This window comes from Pelodiscus sinensis, chromosome 30 (genome assembly GCF_052426305.1).
Source record: "Pelodiscus sinensis isolate ZL-2025 chromosome 30, ASM5242630v1, whole genome shotgun sequence".
NCBI classification, from domain to species: Eukaryota; Metazoa; Chordata; order Testudines; family Trionychidae; genus Pelodiscus; species Pelodiscus sinensis.
Window position 1 is genome coordinate 16286077 of NC_143081.1, and position 23981 is coordinate 16310057.

The 23981-nt window shown below is 68.7% G+C and overlaps 1 protein-coding gene across 1 annotated transcript; it reads right to left on the bottom strand.

Moving 5' to 3' along the window:
• Window positions 1-23917, bottom strand: LOC149521286 (solute carrier family 12 member 3-like). Its single transcript, XM_089774463.1, has 27 exons — window positions 23025-23917; window positions 21763-22028; window positions 19418-19543; window positions 19258-19333; window positions 18960-19055; window positions 18554-18693; window positions 15539-15649; window positions 15067-15178; window positions 14854-14984; window positions 14691-14775; window positions 14444-14604; window positions 14001-14108; window positions 9639-9762; window positions 9440-9541; window positions 7014-7169; window positions 6797-6896; window positions 6542-6653; window positions 6328-6456; window positions 5651-5757; window positions 5424-5506; window positions 5182-5247; window positions 4119-4223; window positions 3869-3980; window positions 1247-1333; window positions 880-1015; window positions 707-774; window positions 1-491 (listed from the first exon to the last, which is right to left on the bottom strand). Exons 2-27 carry the CDS (start codon window positions 22012-22014, stop codon window positions 350-352), a joined length of 3027 nt encoding a protein of 1008 aa, XP_089630589.1. The 5' UTR covers window positions 22015-22028; window positions 23025-23917; the 3' UTR covers window positions 1-349.
• Between the last annotated feature and the right edge of the window lie 64 nt (window positions 23918-23981).

Here is a 23981-nt window from a genome sequence, read left to right on the forward strand (position 1 = left end):
TGCCCGCCAGGTCCAGGGGCCACGGTCCATACGGCAGGGCCCCACTGCCCGCCAGGTCCAGGGGCCACGGTCCATACGGCAGGGCTGCTGCCCGCCAGGTCCAGGGGCCACGGTCCATACGGCAGGGCTGCTGCCCGCGAGGTCCAGGGGCCACGGTCCATACGGCAGGGCTGCTGCCCGTGAGGTCCAGGGGCCACGGTCCATACGGCAGGGCTGCTGCCCGCGAGGTCCAGGGGCCACGGTCCATACGGCAGGGCTGCTGCCCGCCAGGTCCAGGGGCCACGGTCCATACGGCAGGGCTGCTGCCCGCGATGTCCAGGGGCCACGGTCTGTAGGGCCGCGTCGCCCCCTACTGGCAGTACAGGGTCAGGGCGTCCTGCTGGTTGCCCCGGATGAAGGCGACGGGCGGGCGCAGGTCCCTGGACAGGGTCTCCAGCCAGGCCATGTAGAGGGCGCTGGGACAGGCCCCCTTGGGCACCACAGGCAGGCTCCTGCAGGGAGAGCAGGGTCAGCGAGGGCCACCCCCCCCCCCCCCCGGGGCCCTCATCCCTCACTGCAGAGCCAGGGGGACACTGCCGGAGCCTCCGTCCCCCCCCCCCCGCCCCCAGGGCAGGGCCCTCCCCGTCCCCCTCCGGTCTGTCCAGGCGCATGGAGCCAGGGGGCCAGGCCGGGTCCCCCCCCCAATTCCCCCGGGGCCGGGACTCACACGACCACCAGGGCTGCGTTCCGGGAGTTCTCCTGCAGGATTTCGTGGAGCCGGACCTGCTGCAGCGACTGGGGGGAGAGAGGGGGGTGTTTCATGCCCACTCTCCCCCCCCCCCGAGCCAGGCCGGAGCCAGGCCCCCCCCAGCCAGGCCGGGTCCCGCGCGCCGGTCCCACCTTTCTCCTGTAGACCCGCAGGTCCTCGTCCGACACCTTCCAGGGCGTCTCCCTGCGCAGGGCGTCCGGGGCCCCGGGGCCACGCTGCCCCTCGTTGAGCCGGAACGGGGCCACCAGGTCCTCAAACTCCTTCAGGCTGGGGGCAGAGCGCAGGGCTGGGGCTGGTCTCCCGCGGGGGCGGGGCCTAGTGGTTAGGGCCACCAGGGGGGCCAGGGAAGCAGGCTCCCTTTCAGGGGCCCTCTGACGCCCTGGGCCTGCCTTGCAGTGGGGAGGGGAGCCGAGTCGGGGCCCCCGGTACGGTGGGGAGGGAGGGGAGCCAGGACAGAGGCGCCCAGTGTGGTGGGGGGGAGCCCTGGGGGGTACTCACCTGCTCTCTGCCGGCTGCCAGGCGCCGTGGGGCAGCACCAGCACCTCGCTGAAGCCCAGACGGAACTTGCTGAGCAGGAGCTGGATCCTGTGGGGCAGAGAGAGCCGTGGGGGGGTATTGGGGGGCCAGGCCGGAGGAGGGAGGGACATGGGGCCAGCTGGCAGGGGAAGGATTTGGGGAGCAGCGGCAGAAGGAGCCGTGGGGGGGATTGGGGGGCCAGGCCGGAGGAGGGAGGGACATGGGGCCAGCTGGCAGGGGGAGGATTTGGGGAGCAGCGGCAGAAGGAGCCGTGGGGGGGGATTGGGGGGCCAGGCCGGAGGAGGGAGGGACATGGGGCCAGCTGGCAGGGGGAGGATTTGGGGAGCAGCGGCAGAAGGAGCCGTGGGGAGGTATTGGGGGGCCAGGCCGGAGGAGGGAGGGACATGGGGCCAGCTGGCAGGGGGAGGATTTGGGGAGCAGCGGCAGAAGGAGCCGTGGGGGGGATTGGGGGGCCAGGCCGGAGGAGGGAGGGACATGGGGCCAGCTGGCAGGGGGAGGATTTGGGGAGCAGCGGCAGAAGGAGCCGTGGGGAGGTATTGGGGGGCCAGGCCGGAGGAGGGAGGGACATGGGGCCAGCTGGCAGGGGAAGGATTTGGGGAGCAGCGGCAGAGGGAGCCGTGGGGGGGGATTGGGGGGCCAGGCCGGAGGAGGGAGGGACATGGGGACAGCTGGCAGGAGAAGGATTTGGGGAGCAGTGGCAGAGGGAGCCGTGGGGGGGTATTGGGGGGCCAGGCCAGAGGAGGGAGGGACATGGGGCCAGCTGGCAGGGGAAGGATTTGGGGAGCAGCGGCAGAGGGAGCCGTGGGCGGGGATTGGGGGGCCAGGCCGGAGGAGGGAGGGACATGGGGCCAGCTGGCAGGGGAAAGATTGGGGAGCAGCGGCAGAAGGAGCCGTGGGGGGGATTGGGGGGCCAGGCCGGAGGAGGGAGGGACATGGGGCCAGCTGGCAGGGGAAGGATTTGGGGAGCAGCGGCAGAAGGAGCCGTGGGGGGGATTGGGGGGCCAGGCCGGAGGAGGGAGGGACATGGGGCCAGCTGGCAGGGGGAGGATTTGGGGAGCAGCGGCAGAGGGAGCCGTGGGGAGGTATTGGGGGGCCAGGCCGGAGGAGGGAGGGACATGGGGCCAGCTGGCAGGGGAAGGATTTGGGGAGCAGCGGCAGAGGGAGCCGTGGGGGGGTATTGGGGGGCCAGGCCGGAGGAGGGAGGGACATGGGGCCAGCTGGCAGGGGAAGGATTTGGGGAGCAGTGGCAGAGGGAGCCGTGGGGGGGTATTGGGGGGCCAGGCCGGAGGAGGGAGGGACATGGGGCCAGCTGGCAGGGGAAGGATTTGGGGAGCAGCGGCAGAGGGAGCCGTGGGGGGGTATTGGGGGGCCAGGCCGGAGGAGGGAGGGACATGGGGCCAGCTGGCAGGGGAAGGATTTGGGGAGCAGCGGCAGAGGGAGCCGTGGGGAGGTATTGGGGGGCCAGGCCGGAGGAGGGAGGGACATGGGGCCAGCTGGCAGGGGAAGGATTTGGGGAGCAGCGGCAGAGGGAGCCGTGGGGGGGTATTGGGGGGCCAGGCCGGAGGAGGGAGGGACATGGGGCCAGCTGGCAGGGGAAGGATTTGGGGAGCAGCGGCAGAGGGAGCCGTGGGGGGGGATTGGGGGGCCAGGCTGGAGGAGGGAGGGACATGGGGACAGCTGGCAGGAGAAGGATTTGGGGAGCAGTGGCAGAGGGAGCCGTGGGGGGGTATTGGGGGGCCAGGCCGGAGGAGGGAGGGACATGGGGCCAGCTGGCAGGGGAAGGATTTGGGGAGCAGCGGCAGAGGGAGCCGTGGGGGGGATTGGGGGGCCAGGCTGGAGGAGGGAGGGACATGGGGACAGCTGGCAGGGGAAGGATTTGGGGAGCAGCGGCAGAGGGAGCCGTGGGGGGAGATTGGGGGGCCAGGCTGGAGGAGGGAGGGACATGGGGCCAGCTGGCAGGGGAGGATTTGGGGAGCAGCGGCAGAGGGAGCCGTGGGGGGGATTGGGGGGCCAGGCTGGAGGAGGGAGGGACATGGGGACAGCTGGCAGGGGAAGGATTTGGGGAGCAGCGGCAGAGGGAGCCGTGGGGGGGGATTGGGGGGCCAGGCCGGAGGAGGGAGGGACATGGGGCCAGCTGGCAGGGGAAGGATTTGGGGAGCAGCGGCAGAAGGAGCCGTGGGGGGTATTGGGGGGCCAGGCCGGAGGAGGGAGGGACATGGGGCCAGCTGGCAGGGGAAGGATTTGGGGAGCAGCGGCAGAAGGAGCCGTGGGGGGGTATTGGGGGGCCAGGCCGGAGGAGGGAGGGACATGGGGCCAGCTGGCAGGGGGAGGATTTGGGGAGCAGCGGCAGAAGGAGCCGTGGGGGGGTATTGGGGGGCCAGGCCGGAGGAGGGAGGGACATGGGGCCATCTGGCAGGGGGAGGATTTGGGGAGCAGCGGCAGAAGGAGCCGTGGGGGGGTTTTGGGGGGCCAGGCCGGAGGAGGGAGGGACATGGGGCCAGCTGGCAGGGGAGGATTTGGGGAGCAGCGGCAGAAGGAGCCGTGGGGGGCAGGTCCCCCCCCCAGGTTCCCCGGCCCCCTTACTCCTGGCGTTGCTGCTCGGCGCTGCCCGGGCGGCCGCTGACGAAGACGCGGACGCGGCAGCGGCTCCAGTGGGGCCGGCGGCGCAGCAGGTAGGGGAGCAGCAGGGTCAGACCTGTGGGGAGAGAGCCACAGGGCCGGAGGCCGTGGTGAGGGGCTGGCTGGGGCGGGGGAGCTGCTGGGGGGCTGAGGGGTGGGGGAAAGTGGCTGGGAGCTTGGGGGGCAGTGGCGGTGGGGGGGCAGGGTGACGCACCCCCGTCGTCGAAGAGCCAGTACACGTCCACACAGCGCTGCTCCTGTGGGGCCTGGAAGTGGGTCTCCGGCTGCTCGGCCACCCCCGGTGCCTGCTCGCTGCCACCTGTGGGCACAGGGCACGGGTGGGGCAGAGACCCCCACAGCCCTCCCCGCCTCCCCCTTCCCCCAAAGCCCTCCCCGGCTCCCCCTGCCCCCCACAGCCCTCCCCGCCTCCCCCTGCCCCCCCACAGCCCTGCCCGACTCGCCCTGCCCCCCACAGCCCTCCCCTTGCCCCCCACAGCCCTCCCCGCCTCCCCCTGCCCCCCACAGCCCTCCCCCTGCCCCCCCACAGCCCTGCCCACCCCCCCTGCCCCCCACAGCCCTCCCCGCCTCCGCCTGCCCCCCACAGCCCTGCCCGACTCCCCTTGCCCCCCACAGCCCTCCCCGCCTCCCCCTGCCCCCCACAGCCCCTCCCCCTGCCCCCCCCACAGCCCTGCCCGACTCGCCCTGCCCGACTCCCCCCGGCCCTGCCCCCCACAGCCCTCCCCGCCTCCCCCTGCCTCCCCACAGCCCTCCCCCTGCCCCCCCCACAGCCCTGCCTGACTCCCCCTGCCCCCCCAGCCCTGCCCAACTCCCCCCAGTCCTGCCCCCCCACAACCCTCCTCAACTCCCCCTGCCCCCCACAGCCCCTCCCCGATTCCCCTGGCCCTGCCCCCCACAGCCCTGCCCAACTCCCCCTGCCCCCCACAGCCCTGCCCGACTCCCCCCGGCCCTGCCCCCCACAGCCCTGCCCGACTCCCCCTGCCCCCCACAGCCCTGCCCAACTCCCCCTGCCCCCCACAGCCCTGCCCGACTCCCCCCGGCCCTGCCCCCCACAGCCCCCCCGACTACCCCTGCCCCCCACAGCCCTGCCCAACTCCCCTCAGTCCTGCCGTCCACAGCCCCCTCAACCCCCTCCGGCCCTGCCCCCCACAGCCCTGCCTGACCCCCCCCACAGCCCCCCTGACCCCCTCCAGCCCTGCCCCCCACAGTCCTGCCTTCTCTCCATCTGCCTGGCCCCCATTGCCCTGCGGCTCCCTCACCTGCACCGTCCTGTCCCGGCTTCTCCCCCTGCAGCCCCACCTCATGGTCCTCGAACGCGGGGTTCACTGGGGAGAAGGGGGTTAGAGATCTGGGGAGCTGCAGAGCCCCCCCCTTTTGCTGAACAGCCTCCCCCTGGCCACACGGTGCCCTCCCCTGCTACACAACCCCCCAGGGCTTGGGGCAGGGCGAGCGCGCTGGGGGATCCGTGGGTCTGTGTCCGTCTGTCCCCTTGGGCACTTACCGTGGGCCCACGCTGTCCGTGACACGTCCAGTCCGTCCTTCATCCGCAGCACACACACCCCGGCCCGGCCGTCGAATGCGTCACTGGGGGCACAGAGCGGGGTCAGAGGCCCCCAAGGGCCGTCAGCCTGGGCTCCAGAAATGGGCGCTGCCCCCAAGGAGTCCCTCCAGCCAATCCCTGGCCCCACTGCTCCCCTCCACTCCAGCGCGTCCTCCCCGGCCCCTTACTGTATGGTGGCCACGTAGTTCTCCAGGCTGTGGGGCGAGTCCGTCTGCCAGCTCTGCTTGTAGCCCAGCACCACCGTGTTGGGTCTGAGACGCCCCAGCCCGCACACCTGGGAGAATCGCCAATCAGACTGCGGCAATGCAGGGGGAATGACACGCAGGATGGGCTGAGGCAGCGCAGTGCGTGCACTGTCAGCGCTCAGCTGCTCCAGCGGGGGTGACACAGCACAGTCCATCCCACCAGCAGGGGGCACTGGGACACACACACACAGAGCAGGGCCCATTCCCACCAGCAGGGGGTGCTGGGACACACACAGGGCAGGGCCCGTCCCCGCCAACAGGGGGCACTGGGGGACACACACACAGCAGGGCCCGTCCCCACCAGCAGGGGGCACTGGGGGACACACACACAGGGCAGGGCCTGTCCCCGCCAGCAGGGGGCACTGGGGGACACACACACAGGGCAGGGCCCGTCCCCACCAGCAGGGGGCACTGGGACACACACACACAGCAGGGCCCGTCCCCGCCAGCAGGGGACACTGGGGGACACACACACAGGGCAGGGCCTGTCCCCGCCAGCAGGGGGCGCTGGGACACACACACACACACAGCAGGGCCCATTCCCACCAGCAGGGGGCGCTGGGACACAGCAGGGTCCCCACCCCGCCCCGCCCGCACACCTGCAGGAGGCTGCGGGCTCCGATGCGCAGGTCCGGGGTGGTGATGCGGGCGTAGAAGGCTCGCACCTTGCGTCTCTTGAGCCACTCGATGTGCTGCTCGGAGTCGCTGTCCCCTGGGGTGTCCTGTGGCTAGGGGGGGCGAGGGAGGGTTGGGAGCAGGATCCCAGGCCCGGCCCCCGACACCCCGCCCAGCCCCCCCAGCGCCCGCACTCACCCCCGCCACGTGCCCACAGATCATGAGGCTGATCCCCTTGGTGAAGCCGCTGACGAAATCGACCAGCGCTGGCCGGCAGCTGGGGGGGCCCGTCAGCACCAGGCACTGGGGGCTGGAAGAGAGGGAGGGTGGGTACAGGCTGGTGGGGGCTCTCCCCTCAGAGTCCAGCCCCCCCCCCGCTTTAACCACTCAACCCCGCTCTCCACTCAGAGCCAGGCATGCGACCCAGGAGTCCTGGCTCCCGGCCGGCCCTACCGGAAGTTCTTGACGTGCTCCTCCACGTGGGCGAGCCGGACGGAGTAGGCCAGGGCCAGGCTGTAGGTCCCGGCCTGCACGGAGGAGCCCCAGTTGACTTCTGTGGGAGGAGGACGAGGATGCAGGCAGGCCCAGGAAGGCTCGTTGGGCCTAGGTGCCCCCCCGACCTCCCCGCTCCCTCTCATCCCCCCTCCGCCCCACCCTGTGCCTGCCTTACCCGGCTTCTTGTAGCTGACGTAGGCCAGGCTGAGCAGGATGAGGCCCACCACGAGCAGGGCCGCCCACCAGGTCAGCAGGAACATGATGACCACAGAGACCACGGCCCCAAGGAGGGCGCTCCACTTGCTGAAGTAGCGGAAGGAGGGGCGCCAGCCTGGGGGGAGAGAGGGAAAGGCTGGGCCTGGCCCCATAATTTGGACCAACCTAACTCCTCCCTGCCTGGCTCCTCCAACCCAACCTGACTCTCTCCCCCTGGCTCCGCTGACCTGACCATCCACCCACAGCTCCTCCAGTTCAACCCTCCTCCTGCAGCTCCTCCAGTTCAACCCTCCTCCTGCAGCTCCTCCAGCTCAACCCTCCACCCGCAGCTCCTCCAGTTCAACCCTCTGCCTGCAGCTCCTCCAGTTCAACCCTCAAACCGCAGCTCCTCCAGTTCAACCCTTCATCTGCAGCTCCTCCAGTTCAACCCTGCACCTGCAGCTCCTCCAGTTCAACCCTCCTCCTGCAGCTCCTCCAGTTCAACCCTCTGCCCGCAGCTCCTCCAGTTCAACCCTCTGCCTCTTGGCTCCTCCAGTTCAACCCTCCATCTGCAGCTCCTTCAGTTCAACCCTCCACCTGCAGCTCCTCCAGCTCAACCCTCCATCTGCAGCTCCTCCAGTTCAACCCTCTGCCCGCAGCTCCTCCAGTTCAACCCTCCGCCTGCAGCTCCTCCAGTTCAACCCTCTGCCCGCAGCTCCTCCAGTTCAACCCTCCTCCTGCAGCTCCTCCAGTTCAACCCTTCATCTGCAGCTCCTCCAGTTCAACCCTCCTCCTGCAGCTCCTCCAGTTCAACCCTCCTCCTGCAGCTCCTCCAGTTCAACCCTTCATCTGCAGCTCCTCCAGTTCAACCCTGCACCTGCAGCTCCTCCAGTTCAACCCTCCTCCTGCAGCTCCTCCAGTTCAACCCTCTGCCCGCAGCTCCTCCAGTTCAACCCTCTGCCTCTTGGCTCCTCCAGTTCAACCCTCTGCCTCTTGGCTCCTCCAGTTCAACCCTCCGCCTGCAGCTCCTCCAGTTCAACCCTCCGCCTGCAGCTCCTCCAGTTCAACCCTCCGCCCGCAGCTCCTCCAGTTCAACCCTCTGCCCGCAGCTCCTCCAGTTCAACCCTCTGCCCGCAGCTCCTCCAGTTCAACCCTCCTCCTGCAGCTTCTCCAGTTCAACCCTCCACCTGCAGCTCCTCCAGTTCAACCCTCCACCTGCAGCTCCTCCAGTTCAACCCTTCATCTGCAGCTCCTCCAGTTCAACCCTCCTCCTGCAGCTCCTCCAGTTCAACCCTCCTCCTGCAGCTCCTCCAGTTCAACCCTCTGCCTCTTGGCTCCTCCAGTTCAACCCTCTGCCTCTTGGCTCCTCCAGTTCAACCCTCTGCCTCTTGGCTCCTCCAGTTCAACCCTCTGCCTGCAGCTCCTCCAGTTCAACCCTCTGCCCGCAGCTCCTCCAGTTCAACCCTCCACCTGCAGCACCTCCAGTTCAACCCTTCATCTGCAGCTCCTCCAGTTCAACCCTTCATCTGCAGCTCCTCCAGTTCAACCCTCTGCCTCTTGGCTTCTCCAGTTCAACCCTCCGCCTGCAGCTCCTCCAGTTCAACCCTCCACCTGCAGCTCCTCCAGTTCAACCCTCCACCTGCAGCTCCTCCAGTTCAACCCTATGCCCGCAGCTCCTCCAGTTCAACCCTTCATCTGCAGCTCCTCCAGTTCAACCCTCTGCCTCTTGGCTCCTCCAGTTCAACCCTCTGCCCGCAGCTCCTCCAGTACAACCCTCCACCCGCAGCTCCTCCAGTTCAACCCTCTGCCTCTTTGCTTCTCCAGTTCAACCCTCCACCTGCAGCTCCTCCAGTTCAAACCTCTGCCTCTTGGCTCCTCCAGTTCAACCCTCCGCCTGCAGCTCCTCCAGTTCAACCCTCTGCCTCTTGGCTCCTCCAGTTCAACCCTCCGCCTGCAGCTCCTCCAGTACAACCCTCCACCCGCAGCTCCTCCACTTCAATCCTCTGCCTCTTGGCTCCTCCAGTTCAACCCTCCACCTGCAGCTCCTCGAGTTCAACCCTCCATCTGCAGCTCCTCCAGTTTAATCCTCCGCCTGCAGCTCCTCCAGTTTAATCCTCCGCCTGCAGCTCCTCCAGTTCAATCCTCTGCCTCTTGGCTCCTCCAGCTCAACTCTCTGCCTGCAGCTCCTCCAATTCAATCCTCTGCCTCCTGGCTCCTCCAGTTCAACTCCACAGAACCCTCCCAACCCTGTTTCTCTCTATCCACCCTCCCAGTTCACTACAACCCACCAACCTGATCCATCTCACCCTCCTCAGCCTGCTCCACTTAGGAGCCTCCCTCCAACCCCCCAGTCTGGTGCCAGACATCAGCTGAGCACCTGCGCCAGGCCCCAGCATCCGTCCGCACCTGGGGAGTTGGTGATGGCGGCGTGGAAGCAGCTGAAGTTGATGAGGGCGTAGGAGCACAGGAAGAAGTTGGAGATGATGGGCGCGATGGTGTTGAGCTCGGCTGCGGGAGCAATGGGCAGACCGGTCAATGGGGGGCAGTGTCGCATCCTGCAGCAGCGAGGGGATGCCCCCCAGTGGCTCGGGGTGGCCCCACTCACCCAGGAGGATGAAGGCGACGGCCAGGAGGAAGGTGAGCAGGTAGCCCCGCAGTGGCTCCTGGTTCTTCCCGTAGCCCTTAGCGAAGAAGCCGATGCCGGGGTAAAGCTGGTCTTGGCACAGGCACTGCGGTGGGGGGGCACACAGTGGGATCAGGGCTACAGGAGACCCAACAACCCGGGGCCAGGACAAGAGGGGGAAGCTGGGCTGGGGTGGGGGGCTGGGCTCAGGAGGCACTTTGGGGCTACGGTGTCCCCCCAGCCTCTGTGTGTTGGGGGCTGGGAGTGGGCGACGGGAGGGATCACGTGAGGATTCTGTTCCCTCCCTCTAGGGCACCTGGCACTGGCCACTGTTGGCAGCCAGGACCCTGAGCTGGACGGGCCTTTGGTCTGACTCAGTCTGGCCGTTCTCATGGGATATTGTGAGGATGGGGGTCTCCGGCTGCTCTGGGGTGCGTTGGTGCTATTGGGGCGCTGGGCATTTGGATGCCGGGGTTCTGGGGCGTACAGCCGCTATTGGGGCGCTGGGCGTTTGGATGTTGGGGTTCTGGGGTGTACAGCCGCTATTGGGGCGCTGGGCGTTTGGATGTTGGGGTTCTGGGGTGTACAGCCACTATTGGGGTGCTGGGCGTTTGGATGCCGGGGTTCTGGGGTACACAGCCACTATTGGGGCGCTGGGCGTTTGGATGCCAGGGTTCTGGGGTGTACAGCCACTATTGGGGCGCTGGGCATTTGGATGCCGGGGTTCTGGGGTACACAGCCACTATTGGGGCACTGGGCGTTTGGATGCCGGGGTTCTGGGGTGTACAGCCACTATTGGGGCGCTGGGCATTTGGATGTTGGGGTTCTGGGGTGTACAGCCGCTATTGGGGCGCTGGGCATTTGGATGTTGGGGTTCTGGGGTGTACAGCCACTATTGGGGCGCTGGGCGTTTGGATGTTGGGGTTCTGGGGTGTACAGCCACTATTGGGGCGCTGGGCATTTGGATGTTGGGGTTCTGGGTTGCACCGCCGCTATTGGGGCACTGGGCGTTTGGTTGCCGGGGTTCTGGGGTGTGTTGGCGCTATTGGGGTGCTGGGCATTTGGATGCCGGGGTTCTGGGGTACACAGCCACTATTGGGGCTCTGGGTGTTTGGTTGCCGGGGTTCTGGGGTGTGTTGGCGCTATTGGGGCGCTGGGCATTTGGATGTTGGGGTTCTGGGTTGCACCGCCGCTATTGGGGCACTGGGCGTTTGGTTGCCGGGGTTCTGGAGTGCGTTGGTGCTATTGGGGCACTGGGCATTTGGATGTTGGGGTTCTGGGTTGCACTGCCGCTATTGGGGCGCTGGGCATTTGGATGCCGGGGTTCTGGGGTGCGTTGGTGCTATTGGGGCACTGGGCATTTGGATGTTGGGGTTCTGGGGTGCGTTGGTGCTATTGGGGCGCTGGGCATTTGGATGCCGGGGTTCTGGAGTGCGTTGGTGCTATTGGGGCACTGGGCATTTGGATGTTGGGGTTCTGGGTTGCACCGCCGCTATTGGGGCACTGGGCATTTGGATGCCGGGGTTCTGGGGTGCGTTGGTGCTATTGGGGCGCTGGGTATTTGGATGCTGGGGTTCTGGGGTGCCTTGGTGCTATTGGGGTGCTGGGCATTTGGATGCTGGGGTTCTGGGGTGCCTTGGTGCTATTGGGGCGCTGGGTATTTGGATGCTGGGGTTCTGGGGTGCCTTGGTGCTATTGGGGTGCTGGGCATTTGGATGCTGGGGTTCTGGGGTGCCTTGGCGCTATTGGGGCGCTGGGCATTTGGATGCTGGGGTTCTGGGGTGCCTTGGTGCTATTGGGGCGCTGGGTATTTGGATGCTGGGGTTCTGGGGTGCCTTGGTGCTATTGGGGCGCTGGGTATTTGGATGCCGGGGTTCTGGGGTGCCTTGGTGCTATTGGGGTGCTGGGCATTTGGATGCTGGGGTTCTGGGGTGCGTTGGTGCTATTGGGGCACTGGGTGTTTGGATGCCGGGGTTCTGGGGTGCCTTGGTGCTATTGGGGCGCTGGGTATTTGGATGCCGGGGTTCTGGGGTGCCTTGGTGCTATTGGGGCGCTGGGTATTTGGATGCTGGGGTTCTGGGGTGCCTTGGTGCTATTGGGGCACTGGGCGTTTGGATGTTGGGGTTCTGGGGTGCGTTGGTGCTATTGGGGCGCTGGGTGTTTGGATGCTGGGGTTCTGGGTTGCACCGCCGCTATTGGGGCACTGGGCGTTTGGATGCCGGGGTTCTGGGGTGCGTTGGTGCTATTGGGGCACTGGGTGTTTGGATGCTGGGGTTCTGGGTTGCACCGCCGCTATTGGGGCACTGGGCGTTTGGATGCTGGGGTTCTGGGGTGCGTTGGTGCTATTGGGGTGCTGGGCATTTGGATGCTGGGGTTCTGGGGTGCGTTGGTGCTATTGGGGTGCTGGGCGTTTGGATGCCGGGGTTCTGGGGTGCGTTGGTGCTATTGGGGCGCTGGGCATTTGGATGTTGGGGTTCTGGGGTGCCTTGGTGCTATTGGGGCGCTGGGTATTTGGATGCTGGGGTTCTGAGGTGCCTTGGTGCTATTGGGGCGCTGGGTATTTGGATGCTGGGGTTCTGGGGTGCCTTGGTGCTATTGGGGTGCTGGGTATTTGGATGCTGGGGTTCTGGGGTGCCTTGGTGCTATTGGGGCGCTGGGTATTTGGATGCTGGGGTTCTGGGGTGCCTTGGTGCTATTGGGGTGCTGGGCATTTGGATGCTGGGGTTCTGGGGTGCGTTGGTGCTATTGGGGCACTGGGTGTTTGGATGCCGGGGTTCTGGGGTGCGTTGGTGCTATTGGGGCGCTGGGCATTTGGATGCCGGGGTTCTGGGGTGCCTTGGTGCTATTGGGGCGCTGGGCATTTGGATGCCGGGGTTCTGGGGTGCCTTGGTGCTATTGGGGTGCTGGGCATTTGGATGCTGGGGTTCTGGGGTGCGTTGGTGCTATTGGGGCACTGGGTGTTTGGATGCCGGGGGTCTGGGGTGCGTTGGTGCTATTGGGGCGCTGGGCATTTGGATGCCGGGGTTCTGGGGTGCCTTGGTGCTATTGGGGCACTGGGCATTTGGATGCCGGGGTTCTGGGGTGCATTGGTGCTATTGGGGCACTGGGTATTTGGATGCTGGGGTTCTGGGGTGCCTTGGTGCTATTGGGGTGCTGGGCATTTGGATGCTGGGGTTCTGGGGTGCATTGGTGCTATTGGGGCACTGGGTGTTTGGATGCCGGGGTTCTGGGGTGCGTTGGTGCTATTGGGGCGCTGGGCATTTGGATGCCGGGGTTCTGGGGTGCCTTGGTGCTATTGGGGCACTGGGCATTTGGATGCCGGGGTTCTGGGGTGCATTGGTGCTATTGGGGCGCTGGGCATTTGGATGCCGGGGTTCTGGGGTGCATTGGTGCTATTGGGGCACTGGGCATTTGGATGCCGGGGTTCTGGGGTGCATTGGTGCTATTGGGGCGCTGGGTATTTGGATGCTGGGGTTCTGGGGTGCCTTGGTGCTATTGGGGTGCTGGGCATTTGGATGCTGGGGTTCTGGGGTGCATTGGTGCTATTGGGGCGCTGGGTATTTGGATGCTGGGGTTCTGGGGTGCCTTGGTGCTATTGGGGCGCTGGGCATTTGGATGCTGGGGTTCTGGGGTGCATTGGTGCTATTGGGGCGCTGGGCATTTGGATGCCGGGGTTCTGGGGTGCGTTGGTGCTATTGGGGCACTGGGTGTTTGGATGCCGGGGTTCTGGGGTGCGTTGGTGCTAGTGGGGCGCTGGGCATTTGGATGCCGGGGTTCTGGGGTGCATTGGTGCTATTGGGGCGCTGGGCATTTGGATGTTGGGGTTCTGGGGTGCGTTGGTGCTCTTGGGGCGCTGGGCATTTGGATGCTGGGGTTCTGGGGTGCATTGGTGCTATTGGGCTGCTGGGCATTTCGATGCCGGGGTTCTGGGGTGCATTGGTGCTATTGGGGTGCTGGGCATTTGGATGCCGGGGTTCTGGGGTGCATTGGTGCTATTGGGGTGCTGGGCATTTGGATGCTGGGGTTCTGGGGTGCATTGGTGCTATTGGGGCGCTGGGCATTTGGCTGTTGGGGTTCTGGGGTGCGTTGGTGCTATTGGGGCGCTGGGTGTTTGGATGCCGGGGTTCTGGGGTGCATTGGTGCTAGTGGGGCGCTGGGCATTTGGCTGTTGGGGTTCTGGGGTGCGTTGGTGCTAGTGGGGCACTGGGTGTTTAGATGCCGGGGTTCTGGGGTGCACAGCCGCTATTGGGATGTGGGGCATTTGGAGGTCGGGGTGCCGTAGCTCCTGAGGCTGTAGGGGGGAGCTCTGTTGTGGCCCCCCACCCACCCGACACCCCGACGCACCTGGAAGACCTTGGGGGCAGAGACCAGGCAGGCCAGGGCAGAGGAGAGGGTGGCGGCGAAGATCCCAGCTGTGACGAGGGGGCTGAAGCCGGACACCAGGCTCATGGTCTGAGAGGGAGGCAGAACCCAGGTGGCAGGGATCAGAGAGACCCCGGCCTGCTCCACATCATCCGCAGCTCCCATCCCGTGTCCCAAACGCTGCCTGGCTCCACCCCCTCAATGCAGGCTCCTCCCCCAGTGCATCATCAGTACTGGCTCCTCCCACTCACGTATGGCTCCTCCTCAGCCCTGCCCTCTCAGTACTTGCTCCTCCCCCTCTGTGCTGGCTCCTCCCCCCAGCCCCAGCCCTCAGTGTTGGCTCCTCCCCCAGTCCTTCACCACCAGTAATGGCCCCACCACTTTGCTTCTGGCTCCGCCCCCTGAGTGCAGGCTCCTCCCCCTACCTGGTAGTTGTTGGCTAGCCCGAACTGGCAGGTGCCGGCCTGGGCGCAGGCGGTGAAGTTCCAGCCGTAGCGGCAGGCCAGGCCGAGGCAGCCGTCCGTGGCGTTGGGGGAGCCCAGCGTGTTGTTCAGGTGCCCCGAGGCGTCCCGCACCACACAGGACCCTGTGGGGAGGGGCGAATGAGCGGCATCCCCCCCCGAGACCCAGCGCCAGGCGGGCACCCCGAGAACGCTGCCCCCTCCCCGGTACCTATGGTAGCTGAGACGGCCAGGTAGGAGAGGGTGGTCCAGAAGATGGCCAGCAGGGTGCCCTTGGGGATAGCCACCGCCGGGTCCTGTGCAGGGGAAAGGGGCCGTTACCGCGGGGGGCCCGCCCTGGCAGGGCCGTGGGGCGCAAGAGGCCAGGGGCCCACCTTGAGGTCGCCGGAGATGTTGGCGCCGGCCAGGATGCCGGTGGCGGAGGGGAAGAAGATGGAGAACATGCCGAAGAAGCTGCCGGCCTCGCCCCGCCAGGCCGGCCCCAGGTTCTCCAGGAAGATGTCCCCTGCGGGAAGGGAGAGGGCAGGCTGGGAAGGGCCGCACGGCCCCACCTGGCCTCCGGTGGCGGGGAGTTCCGCCGGCCCTACCTCGGTAGCCGAAGAAGCCTTTGGCCATCTTCTCCTCCGTGGCCGGCAGCAGGGTCCCCACCAGGTAGCTGCCGAAGGAGACCAGGATCACCGAGAAAAAGACAATTTGGGCCTGCCGGGGGAGAGAGGGGCTGAGACCCCAGGCGTCCCAGCCAGCCCCTCCCCCGCTCAAACCCACAGACCCCTCTGCCCCCCCCGGAGCAGGGGTGGGAACCTAGGCGTCCCAGCCGGCCCCTCCCCTGCTCAAACCCACAGACCCCTCTGCCCCCCCTGGAGCAGGGGTGGGACCCCAGGCGTCCCGGCCGGCCCCTCCCCCGCTCAAACCCACAGACCCCTCTGCCTCCCCCGGAGCAGGGGTGGGAACCCAGACGTCCCGGCCGGCCCCTCCCCCGCTCAAACCCACAGACCCCTGTGCCCCCCCCCGGAGCAGGGGTGGGAACCCAGACGTCCCGACAGGCCCCTCCCCCGGTACCTTGGCTTCCCACTCCATGCCGGCCAGCGCGATGCCCAGCAGGGCTGTGGCCGTGACGACTCCCACGATGCGAATGTCGTTCACGGGGTCGGTCATCACGGCGTCCAGTTCCTGGGGGCAGGGAGGTGGGTGTGGGGGGGGCAGGCGTCCCACCGAGTGGGACCCTCAGGGCGGGGGGGGGCTGGGGTTCCCGGAGTGGGCGGGGCAGGTCCTAGGGGAGGCCCAGGGAAGGGACCCACACGGGCGCAGGGTGGGGGGCTCAGGGACACAGGCAGGGGCTGGAGACAGGGTCCTGCTTCAAGCAGGGGCAGAGGTGAGGGTGGGGCTTGGGGGGGACACAGACCTAGGTCCAGGGCAGTGAGGAGGAGGGTTCGGTCCAGCTCGGGGGGCTGGGTGTGGTTAGTGCTCAGGGCGGGGCGAGGTGGGGAGGGCTGGGGTGAGCCCTTGGGGTAAGGGCTCAGGATCGGGGGAGAGGTCTGGGGGAGGGGGTTACGGTTAATGGGGGACGCAGGGTGGGGGGCGCGGTTCGGGGGTTACGGTTAGCGGGACGGTGTCGGGTCACGGGTCAGGGGAGGTTTCGCGTGTGGGTTTGGCGCCGGGTTCGGGACGGTGCCGGGTCACGGTTCGGGGGAGGTTTCCCATGTGCGTTCGGCGCCGGGTTCGGGGCGGTGCCGGGTCACTTTTCGGGGGAGGTTTCACGTGTGCGTTCGGCGTCGGGTTCGGGACGGTGTCGGGTCACGGTTCGGGGGAGGTTTCGCATGTGCGTTCGGCGCCGGATTCGGGGCGGTGCCGGGTCACGGTTCGGGGGAGGTTTCGTGTGTGGGTTCGGCACCGGGTTCGGGACGGTGCCGGGTCACGGGTCAGGGGAGGTTTCGCGTGTGGGTTCGGCGCCGGGTTCGGGACAGTGCCGGGTCACGGTTCGGGGGAGGTTTCCCATGTGGGTTCGGCGCCGGGTTCGGGACGGTGCCGGGTCACTTTTCGGGGGAGGTTTCGCGTGTGGGTTCGGCGCCGGGTTCAGGGCGGTGCCGGGTCACGGGTCAGGGGAGGTTTCGCGTGTGGGTTCGGCGCCGGGTTCGGGACGGTGTCGGGTCACGGTTCGGGGGAGGTTTCGCTTGTGGGTTCGGCGCCGGGTTCGGGACGGTGCCAGGACACTTTTCGGGGGAGGTTTCGCGTGTGGGTTCGGCGCCGGGTTCGGGGCGGTGCCGGGTCACGGTTCGGGGGAGGTTTCGCCGGTGGGTTCGGCGCCAGGTTCGGGACAGTGCCGGGTCACGGTTCGGGGGAGGTTTCGCGTGTGGGTTCGGCACCGGGTTCGGGACGGTATCGGGTCACGGTTCGGGGGAGGTTTCGCGTGTGGGTTCGGCGCCGGGTTCGGAACGGTGCCGGGTCACAGTTCGGGGGAGGTTTCGCGTGTGGGTTCGGCGCCGGGTTCGGAACGGTGCCGGGTCACAGTTCGGGGGAGGTTTCGCGTGTGGGTTCGGCACCGGGTTCGGGACGGTGTCGGGTCACGGTTCGGAGGAGGTTTCGCGTGTGGGTTCGGCGCCGGGTTCGGGACGGTGTCGGGTCACGGTTCGGGGGAGGTTTCGCGTGTGGGTTCGGCGCCGGGTTTGGGACGGTGTCGGATCACGGTTCGGGGGAGGTTTCGTGTGTGGGTTCAGCGCCGGGTTTGGGACGGTGCCGGGTCACGGTTCGGGGGAGGTTTCCCGTGTGGGTTCGGCGCCAGTGGGTTCGGGACGGTGCCGGGTCACAGTTCGGGGGAGGTTTCGTGTGTGGGTTCGGCGCCGGGTTCGGGACGGTGCCGGGTCACGGTTCGGGGGAGGTTTCGCGTGTGGGTTCGGCGCCGGGTTCGGGACGGTGTCGGGTCACGGTTCGGGGGAGGTTTCCCGTGTGGGTTCGGCGCCGGGTTCAGGACGGTGTCGGGTCACGGTTCGGGGGAGGTTTCGCGTGTGGGTTCGGCGCCGGGTTTGGGACGGTGTCGGATCACGGTTCGGGGGAGGTTTCGTGTGTGGGTTCGGCGCCGGGTTTGGGACGGTTCGGGGTCACGGTTCGGGGGAGGTTTCCTGTGTGGGTTCGGCGCCAGTGGGTTCGGGACGGTGCCGGGTCACAGTTCGGGGGAGGTTTCGCGTGTGGGTTCGGCGCCGGGTTCGGGACGGTGCCGGGTCACAGTTCGGGGGAGGTTTCGCGTGTGGGTTCGGCGCCGGGTTCGGGACGGTGCCGGGTCACGGTTCGGGGGAGGTTTCGCGAGTGGGTTCGGCGCCGGATTTGGGACGGTGTCGGATCACGGTTCGGGGGAGGTTTCGTGTGTGGGTTCGGCGCCGGGTTTGGGACGGTGCCGGGTCACGGTTCGGGGGAGGTTTCCCGTGTGGGTTCGGCGCCAGTGGGTTCGGGACGGTGCCGGGTCACAGTTCGGGGGAGGTTTCGCGTGTGGGTTCGGCGCCAGTGGGTTCGGGACGGTTTCGGGTCACGGTTCAGAGGAGGTTTCCCGTGTGGGTTTGGCGCCGGGTTCGGGACGGTGCCGGGTCACGGTTCGGGGGAGGTTTCCCATGTGGGTTTGGCGCCGGGTTCGGGACGGTGTCGGATCACGGTTCGGGGGAGGTTTCCCGTGTGGGTTTGGCGCCGGGTTCGGGATGGTGCCGGGTCACGGTTCGGGGGAGGTTTCCCGTGTGGGTTTGGCGCCGGGTTAGGGACGGTGTCGGGTCACGGTTCGGGGGAGGTTTCCCGTGTGGGTTTGGCGCCGGGTTCGGGACGGTGCCGGGTCACGGTTCGGGGGAGGTTTCGCGTGTGGGTTCGGCGCCGGTGGGTTCGGGACGGTGTCGGGTCACGGTTCAGAGGAGGTTTCCCGTGTGGGTTCGGCGCCGGGTTCGGGACGGTGCCGGGTCACGGTTCGGGGGAGGTTTCCCGTGTGGGTTCGGCGCCGGGTTCGGGACGGTGTCGGATCACGGTTCGGGGGAGATTTCACGTGTGGGTTCGGCGCCGGGTTGGGGGCAGGGTCAGGGGGAAGGGTCAGGCCCCACCTACCAGGAGCAGGTCGCGCACTGTCTCGGCGAAGCCCACGACGTGCATGGCCACAGCCACGGCGTTGGCGAAGGAGAAGAGGAGCCCGATGGAGCCCCCCAGCTCGGGGCCCAGGCTGCGCGAGATCAGGAAGTAGGTGCCCCCTGGGCCGGACGGACGGACGGACAGATGGACGGAAGGGGTCAGCGGGGCAGGGGATAACAGCCCACCTACTGCTGCCAACGCGGAGTCCTTCAGACCCAACTGTGCCATGTAGCCCCCCACGGCGTTCCGACCCCATGGGACCCCCAGCCCCAGAGCACTCAAGGCCCCATGGCCCCCCAGCCCCACGGCCCCCCGGTTCCCCAGCCCCACGGCACCCCAGCCCCCCAGCCCCACGGCCCCCCAGCCCCACGGCGCCCCGGCTCACCTGCCTTCACCTTGCCGTTGGTGGAGATGGCCGAGATGGACAAGCCGGTGACCATGGTCACGGCGGCCGACATGAGGATAATGAGCCACGTCAGCCCTGCAGGGGGCAGATGGTGAGTGGGGCTGGGGGGGCCCAGGCCCCCTTGCCCCCTGTTACCCTGCCCAATGCTGGGCCCCCTGCTGTGCCGTCGGGGGACCCCGAGAACCCAGCCCACGCTCCCGGCCGGCGTCTCGCCCTCGCCAGCAGCTGCGGGCAGGGCTGGGGAGCCAGCCATGGGGCGCCCCCCATCCCCCGTTACCTATCCCAGCCTGGGCCGTGACCCAGGGCAGCCGCAGGTACAGGATCACGCCCCAGATGTTCAGCATGCACCGCACCTGGGGAGGGAACCGGGCAGCGGGTGAGACCAGGGACCCAGGAGCCCGGGCTCCCCCCACGAGGCCCCGCTGCCCTGCCCTTACCATCACGCCGGTCACCCAGCCGAACCGGACCGGCTCCGCCTCTGGGGGGGCTGCCTCGGGGTCCTCCTGGTCCCCCGGCATGGCCCTGGGGGCGCCGGGGTCAGGGGCCCGGCCCGGCCCGTCCTCCTGCGGGGGTGGGGAACTGGCATTAGATCGACTCCGGCCCCCACTCCCTGCAGCCTGGTCCCCCCTCCCCAGTGCCCTCACCCACCCCCACTCCATCCACCCAGCCCCCCCCACTCCGTACAGCCTGGTCCCCCCTCCCCAGTGCCCTCACCCACCCCCACTCCCTCCACCCAGCCCCCCCACTCCGTACAGCCTGGTCCCCCCTCCCCAGTGCCCTCACCCACCCCCGCTCCCTCCACCCAGCCCCCCCACCCGTACAGCCTGGTCCCCCCTCCCCAGTGCCCTCACCCACCCCCGCTCCCTCCACCCAGCCCCCCCACCCGTACAGCCTGGTCCCCCCTCCCCAGTGCCCTCACCCACCCCCACTCCCTCCACCCAGCCCCCCCACTCCGTACAGCCTGGTCCCCCCTCCCCAGTGCCCTCACCCACCCCCGCTCCCTCCACCCAGCCCCCCCACCCGTACAGCCTGGTCCCCCCTCCCCAGTGCCCTCACCCACCCCCGCTCCCTCCACCCAGCCCCCCCACCCGTACAGCCTGGTCCCCCCTCCCCAGTGCCCTCACCCACCCCCACTCCCTCCACCCAGCCCCCCTCTCTGTACAGCCTGGTCCCCCCTCCCCAGTGCCCTCACCCACCCCCACTCCCTCCACCCAGCCCCCCCACCCGTACAGCCTGGTCCCCCCTCCCCAGTACCCTCACCCACCCCCGCTCCCTCCACCCAGCCCCCCCACTCCGTACAGCCTGGTCCCCCCTCCCCAGTGCCCTCACCCACCCCCGCTCCCTCCACCCAGCCCCCCCACCCGTACAGCCTGGTCCCCCCTCCCCAGTGCCCTCACCCACCCCCACTCCCTCCACCCAGCCCCCCCACTCCGTACAGCCTGGTCCCCCCTCCCCAGTGCCCTCACCCAGCCCCACTCCCTCCACCCAGCCCCCCCACCCGTACAGCCTGGTCCCCCCTCCCCAGTGCCCTCACCCACCCCCGCTCCCTCCACCCAGCCCCCCCACCCGTACAGCCTGGTCCCCCCTCCCCAGTGCCCTCACCCACCCCCACTCCCTCCACCCAGCCCCCCCACCCGTACAGCCTGGTCCCCCCTCCCCAGTGCCCTCACCCACCCCCACTCCCTCCACCCAGCCCCCCCACCCGTACAGCCTGGTCCCCCCTCCCCAGTACCCTCACCCACCCCCGCTCCCTCCACCCAGCCCCCCCACTCCGTACAGCCTGGTCCCCCCTCCCCAGTGCCCTCACCCACCCCCACTCCCTCCACCCAGCCCCCCACCCGTACAGCCTGGTCCCCCCTCCCCAGTGCCCTCACCCACCCCCGCTCCCTCCACCCAGCCCCCCCACCCGTACAGCCTGGTCCCCCCTCCCCAGTGCCCTCACCCACCCCCGCTCCCTCCACCCAGCCCCCCCACCCGTACAGCCTGGTCCCCCCTCCCCAGTGCCCTCACCCACCCCCACTCCCTCCACCCAGCCCCCCCACTCCGTACAGCCTGGTCCCCCCTCCCCAGTGCCCTCACCCACCCCCACTCCCTCCACCCAGCCCCCCCACTCCGTACAGCCTGGTCCCCCCTCCCCAGTGCCCTCACCCACCCCCGCTCCCTCCACCCAGCCCCCCCACCCGTACAGCCTGGTCCCCCCTCCCCAGTGCCCTCACCCACCCCCACTCCCTCCACCCAGCCCCCCACTCACTGCAGCCTGGTCCCCCCTCCCCAGTGCCCTCACCCACCCCCACTCCCTCCACCCAGCCCCCCCACCCGTACAGCCTGGTCCCCCCTCACCAGTGCCCTCACCCACCCCCACTCCCTCCACCCAGCCCCCCCACCCGTACAGCCTGGTCCCCCCTCCCCAGTGCCCTCACCCACCCCCGCTCCCTCCACCCAGCCCCCCCACCCGTACAGCCTGGTCCCCCCTCCCCAGTGCCCTCACCCACCCCCACTCCCTCCACCCAGCCCCCCCACCCGTACAGCCTGGTCCCCCCTCCCCAGTGCCCTCACCCACCCCCGCTCCCTCCACCCAGCCCCCCCACTCCGTACAGCCTGGTCCCCCCTCCCCAGTGCCCTCACCCACCCCCACTCCCTCCACCCAGCCCCCCCACCCGTACAGCCTGGTCCCCCCTCCCCAGTGCCCTCACCCACCCCCACTCCCTCCACCCAGCCCCCCACCCGTACAGCCTGGTCCCCCCTCCCCAGTGCCCTCACCCAGCCCCCCCCCCCGGCTCACCGTGCTGCGCAGCACCTCCAGCGAGGGGCGGCTCTTGCGGGCCCGGCCGGGGGGGGCCGACTGGGCGTAGAAGGCGTAGCAGGGGCTGGCGTCCATGGTGCTGGCATAGTCGGGGGGGGCAGAGAGGGAGCCCCCCTCCTCCGTGGGCGGGGCCGGAGGGCAGGGCAGGGGGTCCAGGGCGGGGCCCGTCCGTCGCTTCCCCGCCATGAGCCGGCCCAAGGCCAGGACCGTCCTGTAGGCCGGGGAGCCCATGGGCCGGGGTGCCCCTGGGGAGCCAGCACAGGGTCAAACTCGCCCCGCCGCAGGGCTCGTCCCTTCCAGCAGGGGGCGCAAGAGCACGCACAGCTGTTCCCGGCATGCCCCCAGCCCCCCCCCCCGCTGTAACCACTAGCCCCCACTCCCCTTCCAGAGCTGCGCAGAGACCCCAGGCCTCCTGGCTCCCAACCCCTCCCCCCGCTGTAACCACTAGCCCCCACTCCCCTTCCAGAGCTGCGCAGAGACCCCAGGCCTCCTGGCTCCCAACCCCTCCCCCCGCTCTAACCACTAGCCCCCACTCCCCTTCCAGAGCTGCAGAGACCCCAGGCACCCTGACTCCCAGCCCCTCCCCCCAGCTCTAACCACTAGCCCCCACTCTCCTTCCAGAGCTGCCCAGAGACCCCAGGCCTCCTGGCTCCCAACCCCTCCCCCCAGCTCTAACCACTATCCCCCACTCTCCTTCCAGAGCTGCCCAGAGACCCCAGGCCTCCTGGCTCCCAACCCCTCCCCCTGCTCTAACCACTAGCCCCCACTGCCCTTCCAGAGCTGCACAGAGACCCCAGGCCTCCTGGCTCCCAGCCCCTCCCTCCACGCTCTAACCACTAGCCCCCACTCCCCTTCCAGAGCTGCGCAGAGACCCCAGGCCTCCTGGCTCCCAACCCCTCCCCCTGCTCTAACCACTAGCCCCCACTCCCCTTCCAGAGCTGCACAGAGACCCCAGGCCTCCTGGCTCCCAACCCCTCCCCCCTGCTCTAACCACTAGCTCCCACTGCCCTTCCAGAGCTGCACAGAGACCCCAGGCCTCCTGGCTCCCAACCCCTCCCCCCTGCTCTAACCACTAGCTCCCACTGCCCTTCCAGAGCTGCACAGAGACCCCAGGCCTCCTGGCTCCCAGACCTCTGCCCTCCAGAGCTGGGGGGAGGTGGGGCTGGGAGCCAGGACTCTTGGGTTCCCTTCCCTCAGGGTGGGGGAAGAGGCAGATGGACAGACCCCCCCCCCCCCGGTACCTGCTGTGTGTCCGGCGCCCTGAGCTCAGTGCTGGTGCCCTCTGCCCAGCCCCTCCCTGCTTTATAAAGGGCCCTGGGGAGGGGAGAGGCCGGGCCGGGCCCTCCAGAACCGGCCCCGGCAGCCCCCGGCCGGCCCCGGCCCCCTCCCGGCCTCTCCAAACACGCAGACTTTCCAGCCCCCCTGTTTGCTCTGCTTATCAGCCGCGTTCTTTCCACTGGGGCCCACCCCGCCCAGCTCTGTGGGGCAGGACAGGGCGCAGGCCAGGGCTGAGCTGGGGGCCCCGGGGAATCGCCACCCGGAGGGGGCTGTGTGGGGGATAGGAGCCATGGCAGGCCGGCAGGGGGTGCTGTGTGGGACAGCACCCCCCGTCCCCCTCCAGCAGGGGCTGCAGACGCGTGTGCGTGCACCCCTCCCGGAGGGGCCGGGCCCCGTGTGTGTGTCCTGGCCCCGTACTGCCGAGGGGCTCTGGGGCAGGCCTGGGTCACCCCCTGGGCAGGGCCTGCCAGGACACTGGCCAGGGAGGGAGGGTTTGTGCCCCCCCTTATTCCTCCCCCCTTGAAATGGCTCTGGGGGTGGACCCAGCAGAGACGTCAGGTGGGGCAGGGAATTAGGGGCAGCCCCACTCAGCCATCCTGGCCCCCATCCCCCACCCACGCTGTACCCCCCATCCCAGTTTGCACTCTCCCCCCACCCCGTCCTTCTCCATCCCTGCCCATCCCCCACATTGCTGGGAATTCCCCCCCCCCCCACTCACCTTCCCCTCCCATGGAAAATCTCACCTGAAACTTTCCAACCCCCCATCGCCCTTAACCCCCCGGGGCTGCCCAGCCCCCACAGACGGGGTCAGCCTCTCCCAGGGGTCCCCTATGTGCACCCCCTTCCACCAGGCCCCCTCCCTACTCAGAGCCCTGGCCCCTAGCCCCTCTCCCCTGCTCTAACCACTAGCCCCCACTCCC